Source organism: Carlito syrichta, unplaced genomic scaffold, assembly GCF_000164805.1.
Source record: "Carlito syrichta isolate Samal-C Ts95f unplaced genomic scaffold, Tarsius_syrichta-2.0.1 Scaffold120529, whole genome shotgun sequence".
NCBI lineage: Eukaryota > Metazoa > Chordata > Mammalia > Primates > Tarsiidae > Carlito > Carlito syrichta.
In genome coordinates, this window is record NW_007064625.1 from 27,501 (window position 1) to 44,079 (window position 16,579).

Genomic DNA, 16,579 nt, shown 5'->3' on the forward strand with positions numbered 1-16,579 from the left:
CAGCTCCCAGGGGCCAAGGACCACCCAGGGGAGGGCGTCCAGACCCCTAAGCTGACCCAAAAAGAAAAGGCGAGTTCCTTTCTACTCCAGAAGGCAGCATGTCCCCCATGCTGGTCGCTGCTGGGCCTGTTTCTTTCACTGCGAGTGTCCGAGTTTCCCCTGGAGCCCTGCTCTGGACAGCACTTTTCATCCTGTGTTTCCAGCACAATGCGTTCCTCAGGGGTGCTTGGGGTCCCTCGCCCCTTCTGTCAGAGCAGTTTGCTCTTGCCTCTGGTATCTTGGGGCTACACATGAGATTTCTTGTGCAAACAAGGATTCCGTAGCTTTAGAAAATGTGTCTGAAGACCACATGAAAAGGGCCACTTCTGGCGTGCCCTGTGCGATTTGTTAAAAGTGGTTCAAGGCTCCTGACTTTAGAGAAACAATTTTGCAGTAAGAAACAGAGAGAGCAAACTCCAGGGAGGTTCCCCCAGGTCCTGGTAGGCTGCCAGGGGGTGGGGGAGGGGGTTCTCCCTCGTCTGTTCAGTCTCCTTGGCTGCAGGGCTGTCTGGACTGACCAGTCATTCTGTGACAAGCTGGTTCTGGGGGCACGAGACTCAGGCTCTGATGATGGGATGTCCATGACCGTCAGATGCAAAAATGTTGGAACCCATTCTTCCGATTGCAACAACAACAAAGGCAAAATGAAGCAGAAAAATACTCATCAACTTTAGAACAGAACTTTTTAAAAAATATTTTCCAGCTTTCAGACGAGAGTGCAATTTGAGTGAGGGAGACTCGGGCTTAAGGTGTGTGGAAGGATGGTCTTTCCCTGTTCCTTTCTGGCTCAGGTGTGCCAAGAGCATGTGTCCTTGGTATTCTGCCACGGGCTGGGCCGGGGCTGTGAAATGCAGGCGCCTGGAGCGTTCAGATTCTTTTATTTAAGAAAAAAAGCTTATTAGGATATCTGAGCAAAAACAGTCATGTGGGTATCTTCATGTGTCCAGCCTTTCAAAAAACAGACAGCTGTGTCATCTTCTCAAAGACAAGCCTGTCTTTAAAAAAATCTTCATCTCATGATTAATATTCCAGGGGAGCCTTTTCTTTAGCTACACGAGGCCCAAATGGAATTGACTGCTTTGCAACCAACTGTCCTTCCATTGTCAGGACCAGGGGACAGAAAGACTTTCTGCCGGATGGCCCTCTGATCCCGAACCTTATCAGTTTCCATCTGCTCACCCACCGTCTTCCCACACACGCCCGCGTTCCGAAGCTCCGTCCTGGAGTCGGAAGTATACTTGGCTCTGTTACTGAATCCCAAGGTCATGTCAGAATTCCTTTGGATACCTCCTCACCGGCCACACAGTCTCTCCAACCCTGCCTCGCAGGATTCATTCGCTTTGTTTTAGGCCCATGGGCTGAATTAAAGCCAAGGAATCAGAGAGAACTTGGAATACTCATTTAAGCAGATGCAGCACCAACATGGCCCCAAGCAGAGAGCTGTTCCTCTACTCCTCAGCCCTCAAGTCGAGACCCTCATCCTCAGAGGCAGGAAAGAGCCCTCCACCCCTGGGAACACCCCTCGTGCCAAGCGGGTGACACTAAGTGTTACAGGGAAGCCGGCATTCCTGCCCATGTCCCCTGAGGCACGCTTGTGAACTTGATAAGCCATGTGGCCTTGGCCTCCGAAATGTCCAGGAAAGTGGGAAGTGGCCCTAGGACAAAGGAGGCCAGCCACCCAGACACAGGGAGGAGGTCAGTCATCTGGGCACAGGGGACTGTGGAGCTGGCTTCTGGTCCTGAAGCCACCACTGTGGGTTTCAGTCGAAGGAAAGGGAGCAGCATACAGGATGCATTTCCTTTGAATTATAATAAGATCAAAATTCTAATAATCACATGATAATAATAATATATAATAATAATAACATGAAAACCTTTCCTCAGCAACCCATAGACTCTCAATAAATATTTGTTGGTTAAAATAAGTAAATAACTCCTAGAAATACCTTTTGAAAAGGCTATAATAGATTTCAGACTAGTTTGTAAAGCTCTCTTGGAGCGACAGCCACACAGCTCGGTGAAAGCACTTCTATTCCCAGTGCTGACCACAGAGACATGGCTCCTCACAGCAATCTGTGTTGACCCTGTGTGGGGCTAAAATAAAAACTTCCCCGAAATCTTAATAATAAAACGAAGATTTTTTTTTTTTGAAGACAGGCTTCTCCTTGAGAAGGAAATATTACACGATATTAATGGAGTGTCTCGGGTTTCCATGATCCCAGGAGTTTCTACCAGGATTTCCTGGTACTTACAAACACACACACACACACACACACACACACACACACACACACACACACACGGGGAATCTCTCTCTCCCTCTCTCTTTCTCTGTCTCTCTCTCTCTCTCTCTCTCTCTCTCTCTCTCTCATATGAATGCACACAAGTGGACAATCTCCCTCCCTCTTTTTTTTTTTATTTGAGTGCACACACATGCATGCATGCACACACATACCTCCAACATAGTACAGGCATGGAACGGAAGGAGTCCTAAATATCTAAATTCCATAAAAAAGTATCCAGTTTGCCAAATGGTATTCAGTAGGAAAAATACTTAAGTCAGAAAAGCATGGGTGTTGTTTTGAAGTTGAACACACATGATCTTAGTGTGTTCAGAAGGAAACGGAGGCTGGGACAGAAGAAGTTCTCAGATCCTAAAAAGAAAGTTCTGGAAACTACAGCCTCCCAGAAGAGAGAAGTCCTCCTAACAGGCAGAGGAGAGAAGCAGCTCTGAGCTAAAGACTCTGGTCCATGTGCGCACTGGAGACCCAGGCTGGACTTTTCCACCTGACTCTCCTGCTAGTGGCAGTCAGGACTTGTGCAAACTCAGGGTCCTAGCAGGGTAGCCTTGTGGCTGGGGAGAGACCCACACATCGGGGCATATTCAGGAGTCACATCTCCCTCAGTCTGTCCCAGGCTCCTCCCAGCCTCTGCTATCCACGGGGGGTTGTCCAGATGGGCTCTGGGAGCCAACACCTCCCCCATGCCCCTCGCAGTTCTGTGTGGTGAACGGCTTTCCAACTCATGCCTTGGGGCGCTCCAGGAACCCGCAGAGCTGGGCAGCGCAGCACCTCAGGCATGACGCTGACCATCCAGCCAGGAGGAGCCTCCTCAGGACACTGACCACTGCCCCCACCCCAGCCTTACCTGACAGGCCTGAGACCGTGCCTTCGTGCGGAAGACACCAGCTGATTCACTCTTCTGTGGTGACTACTGGGGGACAAGGGGCAGGAACGTCAGGAAAAGTGAAATCCAGGGCTCAAACTGGCTCAGCAACTGCCCAGCATTTTCCCCGGAGGTGTCCCTCTGATGCGCCTTGCCAACAGATGGCTGCAAGGAAGAGTGGGTTGTGGGTGGCCCGACACCCCCTTCCTAGGCAGGGCTGGCCTGGGGTACCTGCCCCTCCAAGTCAGGGCCCACGGGAGCCTCGTGAACTTGTGTGGACTTCTCATGGACTTGTGTCCCTCCATGGCTGTGGGGAAGCAGGGAATATTTGCCAGCCTTTGTCTCCGTTCTCATCTGGGGGCATGATCCCCACCCCCATGCCCTGTGACTCTGAGAGGGAGATCTGGGGACCTCATGAGAAGTGGCCAGCCCCATCACCCCAGGCCTCACCCCACCGAGGACCACCGCGGCCACCTCCCTGCAGCTGAGGATGGGGAAGCCCGGCAGAAGCAGACTGGGCCACAAAATCTCCTGCCGTTTCACGGGAAAGGAGACGTGGCTATCTATATGCATAAAGAGGCCGAAGACCTCGGCCAGGGACACGCCGGGTCCTTCCGAGGCCAGCAGTTCTGCTGCTCTGGAAGCTACAAAGGCTCCGTCTAGCTGACGGAGGAGACTGAGCTTCCCCTGAAGCTTCTGGGGTGGTCATCTGCCAGCCTAGCGTGTCAGAAGCCATCACTGGGGCGCTGCGATTTACTTTCTCATCTTACATGAACTGGAAGGCAGAGAAGCACCACAGGCTTCTCAGAGCACTCTGGGCGCGTGGTCCCCTCCCCTCTCCCAGTACTCCAACCCCTACTTTCCTTCTCGGAAAATTCAAGACATTCAGATCCCCCCAATGGTTCTTTTTCCTGCAATTATGAGCAAATGAGCTGGTTTGAAATGTTTCAGGAGACACAGATATGTCTGTGCATGAATTTGTTTTAATGTTCAAAAAGAAAACAAGAGCTTGGGACTGAGGTGGCCATGGGAGGAAGCGGGGGGTGGGGTGGGGAGGAGGCTTACTCAGGCTCAGCTTTGTTTTTATTTTTCTCATGTTGCCTCAATAGGGCGAGAATGCTGGTGGCTGGGGTCCACTAGCCGGCGGGGCTGAGGATCGCAGGAGACGGGGCTGGGGCCACACACACTTGTCAGGGGGGCATGACTGGGGGGCTCCAGACCCCCAGTGCACCTTGGGATGACTGCACAGCACCCCTCATCCACAAAAGCAGCCCACTTCTGCCCTCCTGGACAGTGCCCTGGGGTCGGCTGGGCAGCAGGGAAGACCCACAACCCTAGCACATTCCAGGGGCGCCCCGCAGAGTGGCAGGGCAGCCCCCTCTCCAGAGCACGTTAAACAAAGGCATTTTATTAGCAGATCAGCTGGCTGATAGCCACGAAACCGCGTCGCTGAGAGCCAGGCTGGTTCTTAATGAAAACCTGGTGCGTCCCAGCCGCCGCGCAGCCGCCGGCCCAGGGCATTTTCCTTTGGCTTTCGCTTCCTTGCCTCCAACCCGGGTCCACGCTTCGATAGGGGCGGTGAGTTTTCAGGGCTGAATTTTCAACTGAGGGCATCCAGCGCCCACCATCCTACTCTGTCCCTCACCCCCCGACATTTGCTGACTGCCTTCACTTTTATCCCTTACCATTTTTTAAAATGAAAAACTATAAATTTGTAATTTAGTCAGGTCAGATGGGAGCCCCCGTCCACTAGCCATGGTTTTCCCTTCGACAATGGGGAGGGTAAGAGAGACTTCATGTGAGCATTTCTCAACGAGGTTACAAAGGCCAACCACACATGTCCAGTTTGTTTTGATTCACAAAACCATCCCATTTTACAGGCTGTCTTGGGAACCCGCTGGCTGATACTCTTTCTGGCCAGGAACAAAGTTTAAATTCCACGGCGCCACCCCACACCTATGCTCGTCACGTATCAGAGCCCACACTCCCTTCTTTGTCAGAGCCACCACTTCCCAAGAAGCCACTTGAGAATGACAAGGCTTCTCTAACAGTGGACTAGTGGTTTATATTGTCATAATCCAGGTCCAAACTCTGAAATCCAGAAGGAGATGTGCGTGAGGGAGCTTGTTTGAATGTTTGAGCTACTGGGAAAACAATACGTGGCAGGGAAACAATCAACGTTAGGAAGAAATACAATTGCTTAACGGTGTGCCGGAAGAGAGGAAGGTGGCTGAGTCCTGGCCCTGGGGCCAGAGGAGGGAACGGTCCAGGGTGCCGGGCCCAGCACCACTGGCCCCTCGCCCCTGCTTGGCGCTGAGAAAGCAGAAAAGCAAAACAGACCAGTGGAAGCTCTCAGCCCAAACGCTATCCTGCTGGCTGGGGTTGGGGCGGGGGGGCATTGACCAGGACTGCATCTCAGCCACCAGATACTCAGCCCTCAGCTGGCCTCAGGCTGTGGTGCCTTTTCCCTTTTCCCAGAGGAAGGTGACTCCGTTTGGGTACTGCAAGCAGTTGAGATGCTGGTTGAGGCTTCCAAAGTCCCTGATGCCACGAGGCAGCACTGGGTCCTCTTTGGAAGTCCCGGAAAGACCTCAGAACGGCGTCCTCCCTCAAAGATCAGAGGAGACAGATGGGTCACTGGGTGAATTTGTTTTTCAGGACCGATTGTGGAGGCATATCAGAGTCTACTCGTTGCCTGCGTGTCTCTTGTGAAAAAGCCTCTCACACACACCAAAGCCGTCACAACGTCAGGCACAGTTAAATTTCGAATCTCAGGAGGGGAGGCATTGATCATCAAAAGAGATTTCACCTGTTCTTTCAGTCGTCCCTTCAAAGTGTTTTATCCTGGTTAGAGAAGCGGGGGAAAGCCCAGAATTTCGCTTGATTGAACCAAGCCACTTATTGCAAGCAGAAGGAGCCGTAGCCACTGTTGGTATTTCAGTCTATCCATCCACAGTCTCTCAACTCCTCCCTGTTGTAATTCGGATGGAGGTTTTCTCCTCTTTAAATTTTGAAATTCAGAGATTAAGCAGGAATAAAAATTGTGGAGTATGAGTCTTCGAATTCAGGAGAATCTTTCCTTGTGAATTGATTCGGTGTTTAAAATACTTTAAAAACTCTAAGGAGAAGGCATCCCAAAGCGGATGCCCTTTGTGAGGGTGAAATATTTCTTTGTCTTAAAGAATATCATGGGGGAATGTTAATTTTCATACAGGGCTCCTTCTAACCGAGAGCAGCCTCTACTGCCTCCCGCCCCACTGTCAGTTTCTCTGCCTTTTGTGGAGAGCGCGGCTGTTGATTTGTCCCAGAGCTCCGTTCACCTACAAGGAGCCGCCTCTTTGTGTCTGGAAAGTGATAAAAGGGAGAGAAAATAGGCAGGGTCACGCGAAATGCAGTTCTAACTCCGAGGACCTGTTTTTGGTGCTGTTCACCCATGTTCAATTAAGTCATTGTTGTTACAAAGAGGACCTGAAGTGTTGAAACAAGGACTTAACTTCAGATCAAGTCTGTTTGGCATCATTATTTTTTAAAGCCGTTTAGAGCAGACATTTATTGGCGCTAGTAAACTCAGCTGTTGTTAAGAGGCTCCCACCCTCAGATCCTTAAAGCAGGGAGAAAATTCCAGCCCTGCCTATGCAGCACAACCGGCAACTCAGATGCCACTTAAACAGTGCAGCAGGCGCAGCTGCTTACAGAGATACGCGGACACTGTCATTTAAACAAATACACAGCCCTGTGCTCAGTCGCCCTCCTCCCCTAAGGCCATGGCTGGGCCCTCGCGGGTAGCAGAAGCTCCAGGATTTCTCTCTCCCTGAACACACTTCTCTTGCCCCCTCTGTGAAAACTCAGCCTCAGTCTCTCCGTGGTGTAGACTTGGCCCGGGTCTGGGTATGAGGGACGGAAAGTCATGCAATAAAATGAGGGTTATGAACAGGCTACAGGAATGTCTGAAGGGCTGCAATAATAATTTATGACAAACTCTGCACGGAGGGAGTGGGAGCGCAGGCCAACAAACGCATCCTGGAGCCGGGTGCCCGGGGCCCAGCCCCCAGACTCCAGGTTCCCAGCAGCCCAGCCTTTGTCCGGGAAGTCGTCCACCCCAACCAAGGCTTTCTCAGCTTGTCTGATCCATGAGGCCTTGGTGCCTCTGGGAGCAGGTCGTAAAAGTGCAGCCATCTTTGTGTGCACCCTGCACTGGTGGCACAGGCAGGGCCAGCAAGTTGGGGAAAGTGCAGCTTACCTTGTTTCCCCACCACCACCACCACCACAGCAGTTAGAGGCATGTCAGGGACCTCCCTGACCCCACAGCTCCACCCCGGGCCTGTGATTAGAACTAATGGTGATTAATTGTCTGCAGCTCAAAGTCCCAGTGGCCACAGAGCCAGCCCACACCCTGTGTCCCCCACCAGGCCAGGTGCCTCCTCCTGTGGGTCCCAGCCAGGGAGGGAGAACCTGTGTCCCAGCACAAGGGCAAGGAGGCTTCCTGGGGAGGCCAGATGACCTCGGGGCTGGGGTGGAGGGTTTCGGGAGGTCTGGCAGCCCTCAGAGAGGGGAAGAGGTGGGGGATCTCCTCCACAGACCTGGCTGTCCCTGGAGGAAGATGGATGCGGGAGCCCAGGTGGCCTTCACAGTGTAGTGAAGGGTGGTCCTGGCCTTCGGGGGGGGTTGGAGGATCCCAGGGGCCCTGTGGCCCTCAGAATGGAGCAGGCACAAGGGGCAGCCGTGCCAAGTCCCCTCCCAGCCTGCTGGAGTGGGAAGTTGTGTCCCCAGAGCTGCTGCATCACAGAGACCCCAGGTCAGAGCAGCGGCCCCTACGGCCCTCAAGGAGGGACATGGCCTAAAGGGAAGTGCGGGTAGACAGGTCCATGTCGCCCTCTAATGGGAACCCTGAGAAGCCGGTGCCTCATGCCGCCCTCTCCTGCCTGAGGCCCCGGCCAGGCCACCTGCCCAAGGGGTGTCAGCAGCCTGAGGCCCTTAATGCCTTGCTGGGCCTTAAGCATGCACTTGCTGTGTGCACTTGCCGCATAGTCCAGACAGAAGTATGATCGTGCTGCTTGCTAGTAACTCCCAACTCACTGCCGTCATAACCCCAGGTCCCAGTCCTGAGGGTCCCTGAGGGTCCCAGCGGGATTGCTCCCCAACCTGAATTTAGGGGCTTATTTTGAAATACAATGGCTCACGCCTGATATTTATTTATTTGTTTGTTTGATTGTTTATTTATTTATTTATTGGACAGATTCTCACTCTGCTGCCCAGGTTGGAGTACGGTGGCACAATCTCAGCTCACTACAGCCTTGACCTCCTGGGCTCAGGTGATCCTCCCACCTCGGCCTCCCAAGTCACTGGGACTATAGGCACACACGACCGCCCTGGGATGATGATGATGATTTTTTTATTCTGTAGAGACAAGGTCTCACTATGTTGCCCAGGCTGGAAAGTCTAATTTTTTTATAAAAAGAAACAATGATTCAGCCACTGTGTGATTTTTTTTAAAGATCAGATGATACAAAACTGAACTCTTGGTAATAACCGGTCTAGTTAGAGAGGGTAGCAGGGTCCATTTTAAAATCTCCTCATTGTTTTAGTAGCTTTCCTGAGAAAAGCTGCCAAACAAAATAACTGCCACTGACTAGTCACACAGGAACTTTACACATCAGTACAACCCAGAGTGCATGTGTACCACTCTCCCCTGAGCAGCCTGCTCTCTGGGTGTCCAGGAATTGTCACCAGTGGGCATTGGGGGTACCATATGGCTTCTGTGTCCCCCTGAGAGTTCAGTGGTTTGCTCTGGAGTGTTTGTGGTGGAGTCCACACTGCGGGGAGAGGAGAGGGGAGGTAGGCAGTGTGCTTGGCTCCATCTCTGGGGTACCTGACACATCCAGCCAGGGCCAGCTGCTGGGAGCCTGGCCTGACACAGGCCGGCCAGTGGGGCCAGGAGGGTCGCCCACAGCAAGACTGGTTGTCACCCCTCTGTTCCCGGGACCTCTTCCCTTTCCAAGCCTCAACAAGCCTTGTGTCCTCAGAGCCGTCACAGCCCCAGGTCTCCAGTCCAGGCACCTTTCTCTCGGGCCTCTCGCCTCTGGCGGGGCCTGAGACTTCTGGAAGCATCAGGGTTACTGTGATCAAAAAAGTCTCCAACCCCTACAGGTGGGGACTGTGGGGAGGGAGGAGGCGGCAGATCACCCTGAGAGAAATGCAGCCACTGACGGGCGTTTCCGGATGTTAAGACACACTGTTCCCTGGTGCCGGTTGTGTTTCTGTGAGGCCCTGTGTCCCCAGCGTCTGTACAGCACGTGGGTGCAGGGCTGGGTCTGGCCAAGTCAAGGAAGACCCCGATTCCCCACAAGGTGGCCTGGGCCTGCGCTGCCCATCCCCTGGGCTCTGTCCAGCCTGCTGGCCCCATCTGGGTTGCCCATATTCTGCACCTTGAACGTGGCTCAGCTCCCCCAGAATGACCTTCCAAACAAGTTTCCCCTCAGCCTCTGGGCTCACTCCAGGCTGCAGGGCTTAGCCTGAGCCCATCCCATTCAGGGGAGCCCCCATCTCAGACCCTGCCTAGGGGCCAGCCACTGGCATCAAGCTGGCAGCCTTCCCTCTCCTGTGAGAGCCGCAGCCCATGGCCCGACCCACAGGCCAGGGCCCAGCTCATGGCCACTCTGGAAGCAGCCAGACTCATTCTGCACTCCCAGCAGCAAAGCGTGTCTCACACACAGACACGAACTGTAATACAGGAAACTTGGGGCTCAACGGGCCCGCTCCTGATCAGAGTACCCCTGCTGCCTTTCCAGGACACGCCTTGCTGGGACCTTCGATGCTAACCCTCGCCTGTTTACTTTGGCACCCCCCTTATTGATATCTCAAAACTGCATAAAACACATTTTAAAGGGCCTCAACTCCCTCTGAGCATATCCTGCAGGTGCTCCAGAGTGCACCCTCTCAGTGGCAGTTGGAGGACAGGTCGAGTGGCTACTGGCCAGCCCCCCGGGTGCCATGTCCAGGGCATGTGGGTCGGGTGTGCACAGAGAGGTTTTCCAGATGCCACCAGACACTGTCACTTACCCTTCCTCTCTGTCCCTCCGTCTTAGATTTACTATAAAGTCATCAAGGACATCGAGCCGGGTGAGGAGTTGCTGGTGCACGTGAAGGAAGGCATCTACCCCCTGGGCACAGTGCCTCCCGGTCTAGACGGTAAGACCCCAACTGGGCTGCAGCCCCCAGGAGTCCCCACCCTGCCTGGAGGAGAAACAGACACCTGGGAGGACCTAGGGCCCCTCCCTACTTGGTGAGGGCCCAGTGGCCCCAGCTGGTGGCTGCATGGCCTTTGCAGACCCTAGGCTTGCCAAAATCACCCTCTTCACCTCTCAACATAAGGGCTTCCTTGCTCCTTCCCTGGGGCCCAGGAGATGCATGCTGTATTTCAGAAAGGCTTCGAACACTGTGGGTGAGTTGGTATCAGGTTAAATTATATCTTTGCAAGTGTCAGAGGCCTAGGAGATTTTTTTAACTGTATTATTATTATCAGCAGCAACAGTCACATCTTTTGCTTTTTTCGGTACTTAAAAAAACGGACAAAAAAAATCTCCAAACCAGCTGTGTGCCTTGGAAGCATTTCCGGCTGCCCCAGAGCCCTTAAAGGGATGGGAAGTTTTAGTCCCATGTCAGAGAGAAGTCTTTTAAAGTGGCATGCATCCTTAGTTAAAGACCAAGAGAAATGTTATTTGGCAATAAGATTTTCAGGTCCAGGTGGGGCTCACAGTTGTGCAGACAGGCACCAAGCGTCTCCGAGCAGAGCTGCAGAAAGCCTCCGGTTCCTCCCCTTCAGCCTGCCGCTTGGCTTATGTGGAGCAGGGAGGTGACAAGCAGGTCTCCCTTTCTCCTTCCTCCACACCCAAGTGCAGCTGAGAGGATGCGTGGGAAAATTCCAGGGCCACCCAGACAAGACTATCTGAGACACAGACTTATCTTCCTGTGTCCACATCGTCAAGCAACGGTCCATTCCCCCGTGGGCCCCTGAACAGTCGGCTGGGGAGGCTCCTTGGGCCCTGGGGGACTGGCCCTTCGACCCATGAGTGTCCCTGCTGGCAGACGGCGCCAGGGTTCACATCTAACTTCTTTGTTTGAATGAGACCCCAGGAGTGAACAGAAAAGCCAGCCGTTTCCGGAGCTGACAGTCCCCGGCTCGCTCGTGGAGAGCTGGGAAGATGGCTGGAGTTTTCCTTCATGCTGCCTCTCCCCCACCCCAACCACACCAGGCTTAATGATTAATGCCACTCGCTGTAGTTTTCTCTAAGGAGCCGCTTTGATTTCACGGGACAGCGGTGGCAGTGCCTCGGCCAGGGAGCTGGCCCAGGACTTGGCAGGAAGGCTCTGAGACCTGGCATGGAGAACTCTGCCTTAATTTACCCTTTCGGCTGTGGAACATGGCCTGACCATCAGGATCCTTTCTTTGTGTGGCGACAGTTCATTTCCCTGAGTTGTCCGAGAGGGAATCGCAGCAGAAGAACACTTTCACAAGCCGGATCCTATCTGTACTCTCCTCTAAAGTTTGGTTTTAATTAGGCCGTTGAGAAAAGAAAAATAAATTGCTGAGACCTGGGGGGGTGGGAGGGGGAGGTCTCGTTTTCCTTAAAATAATTGTTGAAAAGACCTATGAGTCTGAGCTAACACACGAGAACGCCAAAAACAAACCCCCTTAGCTTCAGGAGAGCGCGTGACTGTGGAATTTCATTTGTACAGTGAAATTTCTTTCTTCCAAAAGGTTTTTAAAAACCTTGACCCCTGCTCCCCACCCCCCTCCAGCCCCCGATATTAAATAACCTGGGTCTACACTTTCCCAATAATTTATCAGACATCTGTGGGCTAATTGCTTTCCACACATAATAGTCAAACATCCAATATTTGACTTTTCCAGCTCTTTTCTGTCAAGATCCTACCTCCCCGGCAGCTGCCGACCCCCGCCCCCACCACCACCCCAGTTAAATTCGGAATCGCGCAGAAAGGAAATGCAAAAATGTTCCTCACGAAGATAATTATCATAAAAAATCTTTTATCCCAGCCCCAGCTAAATGCAGCTGGCCCCTTATCACTGCAGGAATTTGGAGTGGGCCCGGGAGCGCCTTTGAGCCTGGAGTCTGGTAGATTAGTATGTAGATGCCACGTAATTGTGAACCCCTCGGCTTGGCGAGGCCATTAGGCGCTGATTTATTTTTCTGTTACATTCCTGCTCTACCCTGGAAATTGCTGATGGAACTCAAGATAGACAGGCGAGGCGCGGATTTGACAAACACGACATCAGGCCGCCAGGGCGTTGCTTTTGCGGCTGTCGGAAGCGGGTAGCCCGTGTCCTCGGCCCACGCTCCCCCAGACGTAGAGAAAGCTCCGTTTCCAGTCACTGGCTCATGTGTTTGCCAGGGGACTGTGCCCGGGTGGCGAGGAAGTCGCGGAGACCCTCATGTGCTGGCCGGAGCGGGGAGCAGAACACCTCTGCCCTGTGGTCCCGAGTGGGCCCATTCCTCAGCACCGCAGCCTTGAGAGGTGTAGTGCTGACTCCCACATGGTGTTTCAGACCAGAGGGAAGCCACTTTCTGAGGCATTCGACCTTTTATTTTGCCTTTATGCTTACGATGGGGAGGGGAAAGAATTCTCTTTCGTGAGAACTATTTTTCTTAGGAGAAAATGAAGAAAATCATTCCCATTTAAATATGCTTTTCTTTTTGGAAAGACTAGAATAATTTGCTTTTTCCCTCTCCCTAAAAAGGCCAGGAAGGTGCAGTGTACTGTGCACATGGCACATAAAGTGGACAGATAATAAGACAGGATAGGGCATGATCTCAGAATAGAGCACGTTCTTTTAGTATTAATTTAAAACAGAAATTTCTTGTGCTGGGAAAAGGAAAACATTGTAGACTGCGCCTACTTTTCCCGCCCCACCCCCGTGCCTGGCCCTGGGGTATATTCAGGACCAGCCTTACCTCCCTAGAAGCTGGGAGGCCCGTCCACACCACCTGGCTCAGACGTGTCCTGTTCCCAGATCTGTCCTTGGACAAGTCCACGGAGGACAGGGGGCGGGGAGGAGACGGGCAGCATCGGTCCCCAATTTCGTTTCCATCTAGCACCTCCAGGCCCCCTCCAACACCGTCAGCATGAGACTCAGACTGAATTCTCCTTTGAAATTCAAAAAATTTATTTCGAATCCAAATTCTAAATGAGAACTGGAAAAATCCGACGGTCAGTGGTACGGGTGGGCGGGGCTGGCATTTCTTCTTGTCTTTGTGTTCAAATTTCAACTTCTGTGATTGTTCTTCATTGGGTCCGGAAAGAGCGAAATAAAAACTGGCATTTTTCACTGAACCGCGATGCGGGTGGGAGGCCCCATGCCAGCCTCCTTCCAGCCCAGGGAGCCAGAAAGAAGCCCGCTGCCGGCTTCCAGGGGCTGGTGGGCCCGTCCCTAGATGCTGTTTTCGGGCTTCAACCGGCAGGACTTGTTCCCCCACAAAAATCCACGTTTCTGAAGACAAGGGGAGGCCTGCGGAAGGGGACCTGGAGCACTCCCAGACTCACATACTCACCTTGCTTTCTGTGTAACCCTCTGTGGGAAGGAGGGCACTGCCTGTCCAGCTCCAAAACCGTGGGAAGACTCCAGGCACACCGCCTCTCCCTCAGGCGAGTTATTCAGTCTCTCCCAGCCTCAGTTTACCAGCTCTAAAGCAGGCATACAAATACTATGGCACCTGCCTGGTGTGGGTTGATTTGATTCTGAAAGGCGTGTATGTCATCACACTTTTGGGACAGGCCTGCCACATGGGGCTCCCATAACCCCAGGTGTTGGCACCGGCTATCACAAGACTGTCATGGCAGACTCTTCCCGAAGAGTCCACGGGCTGGAATTCCGTTTCCAAGGCCCCACTGTATAGAGGGGCAGGGTGATTATTTCGTGCCCCAGCCCTGCCCCATGTGTCCTGCCCCAGCTTCCCTCCTGGCAGCCAAGGCTGAGCCAGAGTCTAGAGGGCTGTTTGGCTCAAACCAAGAGCTGCATTCTCTGGAGACCTGTGGGTGGAGCCTTTCAACCCAAAGCCTGGGCTGGGGTGTGGCACAGCCCTGTCCCCTACTCCACCCGGGAAAGGCCAGGTATCGGAACTGGACCCCACCCCTTCTGGGTGTCCTGCTGCTTTTCCCCTTGTGACCGTGTTTCCCCCAAGCCAGGGCTTTCCTGAGGCCCTCAGTGGGCAGGGCAGGGCCAGGACCCCTGGACACGGTGATCATGAGGTCACAGGGCATGCTGTGTCTTGACCAGCAGAGGTGCCTGCCCGGCTGCCCCCCAGCACACACACATCCCCAAGGCTCCTTTCACCCTGGCAGCCCTTCCCTGTCACACTGATATTTACCTTTGTCCAAAGATGTCCCCGAAAGTCACATCTGGCAAGCAGGCATCTGTGTCCCATGGTGAGTGCCGTCCAGCATGCTAGGCCACAGCATCTCAGGGCCAGAGCCCTGCCAGAGTCCCCACCTTGGGCATCTGTGACTCAGGGTGTGGCTCTGGGTCCCCACCATTAAGGGTGTCAGGTGTGGCCCAGGCCATATACCAGGAACAGCACCTCTAACCTGAGGCTCAGGGAAACTTCTGGTCAGCAGGGAGTTGCTGCTTCCTGGCTGAACCCAGCATTGCCCAGGCTGCAAAGCGGACCATCTCCTCAGGCCTCTGCAAGGGTCATGGTTGTGCTGGTCTCTCTGACACAGGGAGGGGACAGAAGGCAGCGCCTCCTGCCACCTGCCCCCACCCCCCTGCCTCCTGGCCTCTGCTCCCCTCAGGCTCAGGCCTTTCAGCCAATATTCAGACTGACTCATCGAGGCACTGCTCAGTGTCGGGTGCCCAGCCAGTCCTTGTGCACTTGCGCACACACCCAGAACACATTCACATGAGTCCACAAACATATACACACGTTCATGTGCACACAAATGCACACATTCACACCCACACATGCACGTTAACCCAGGCACGCAAACGCAATCCTATAACACACAAATGCTCACACACAAACATGTGACACATGTTCATACATGCACAACTGCACACAGATTGGCACATGCATATACATATGCATATATGTGTACATTCACACACGTGTGCACACAAAACACTTGTGCACACACAACATATGTAACAGCCATGCACACAAAACATGACATGCATACATAACATGCACAAATGCACACATAGGCATATTCACACACAGCTATACATGCAAAGTGTGCATACATATGAATACACAGACATGCACAAATATGCATTTGCCCAAACATGCAGGCACTTGCGCATGTGCAGACTAACCACATGTGTGCAGGTGTGAAAATATGCCAGTACCACCAATATTCACATGTATAGGCACATACAGAAACACAGGCACACACATTCACACATGGGTACCCCTGCATGCATGCACAGACACACAGACATGGTTGCAGATATGCTGGAATAACCACACCCATGCACACATTTGCATGTACACATGCAGCTGCATGCTCGTGCACACTAGCATCTGGGCAAGAGTTTGGTGCGAGTGTCCTCTCTCCAGCGCTGGGGGACACGGGGTCCTGCAGGGAGGGGACACCATCTCAGGTGGAAAGCTGTGCTCAGCAGCTGCAGCAGGGAGGCCGGGCTGGGCCAGGGCCCCACCAGCATGACAGCTCCAGGCCGACTGTTTGGCTTGGCACCGTGGTCAGGATGCTGCCTTGTAAACTTAATAATAGCTGCCCCCCTTTAATTTGTTTGACCTTGACGACAATAATTTATTATGCGCGCTGAAGCTCTGTCATCTTTTTCTCCTAATTCATAAACAAAGCACTTGGTCTGGCTTCCTTCCCCACTCCCGGGCGCGGGACCTCCTCCAGCCCACGGTGGCTGCCGGAGACGCAGGCTGGGCCCCACATCACTCAGGCCCCCGGGAGGCTCGGATCGAGGTCCTCTTCCCTGTGGTCACCACATCCCGGGGCAGCCTTGCGGGGTCCAGGACAAGGGCTGGAAGGAAGGAGAACAGGGACGGCCAGCGTGGGTGCAGGAAGGAGGCCGGGTCTCTAAGCCCCATGGGTCCCAGGGGTCTGAGGCTCCTCCCACCGCCCCCCTCTCTCCCACAGAGGAGCCCACGTTCCGCTGTGACGAGTGTGACGAGCTGTTCCCGTCCAAGCTGGACCTGCGGCGCCACAAGAAGTACTCGTGCGGCTCGTTGGGGGCCGGGCTCTACGAGGGCCTGGCCGAGGACCTCAAGCCTGAGAGTCTAGGCGGCGGCGGCAGCCAGGCCCACGAGTGCAAGGACTGCGAGCGCATGTTCCCCAACAAATACAGGTGCTGACCCGCCCTGCACCCCTGAGCCCCGTCCCC

The 16,579-nt window shown here is 53.6% G+C and overlaps 1 protein-coding gene across 1 annotated transcript in view; it reads left to right on the plus strand.

Annotated features, from left to right (window-relative positions):
* Positions 1-16,579, plus strand: part of PRDM16 (PR/SET domain 16) — a gene marked incomplete at its 5' end in the record, with an annotated part of 45,680 nt that overhangs the window by 1,018 nt on the left and 28,083 nt on the right. The window contains 2 exons of the mRNA XM_021707584.1: positions 10,290-10,392; positions 16,336-16,543. Of these exons, the coding sequence (XP_021563259.1) occupies positions 10,290-10,392; positions 16,336-16,543 (311 nt within the window). The remainder of the gene's footprint in view (positions 1-10,289; positions 10,393-16,335; positions 16,544-16,579) is intronic.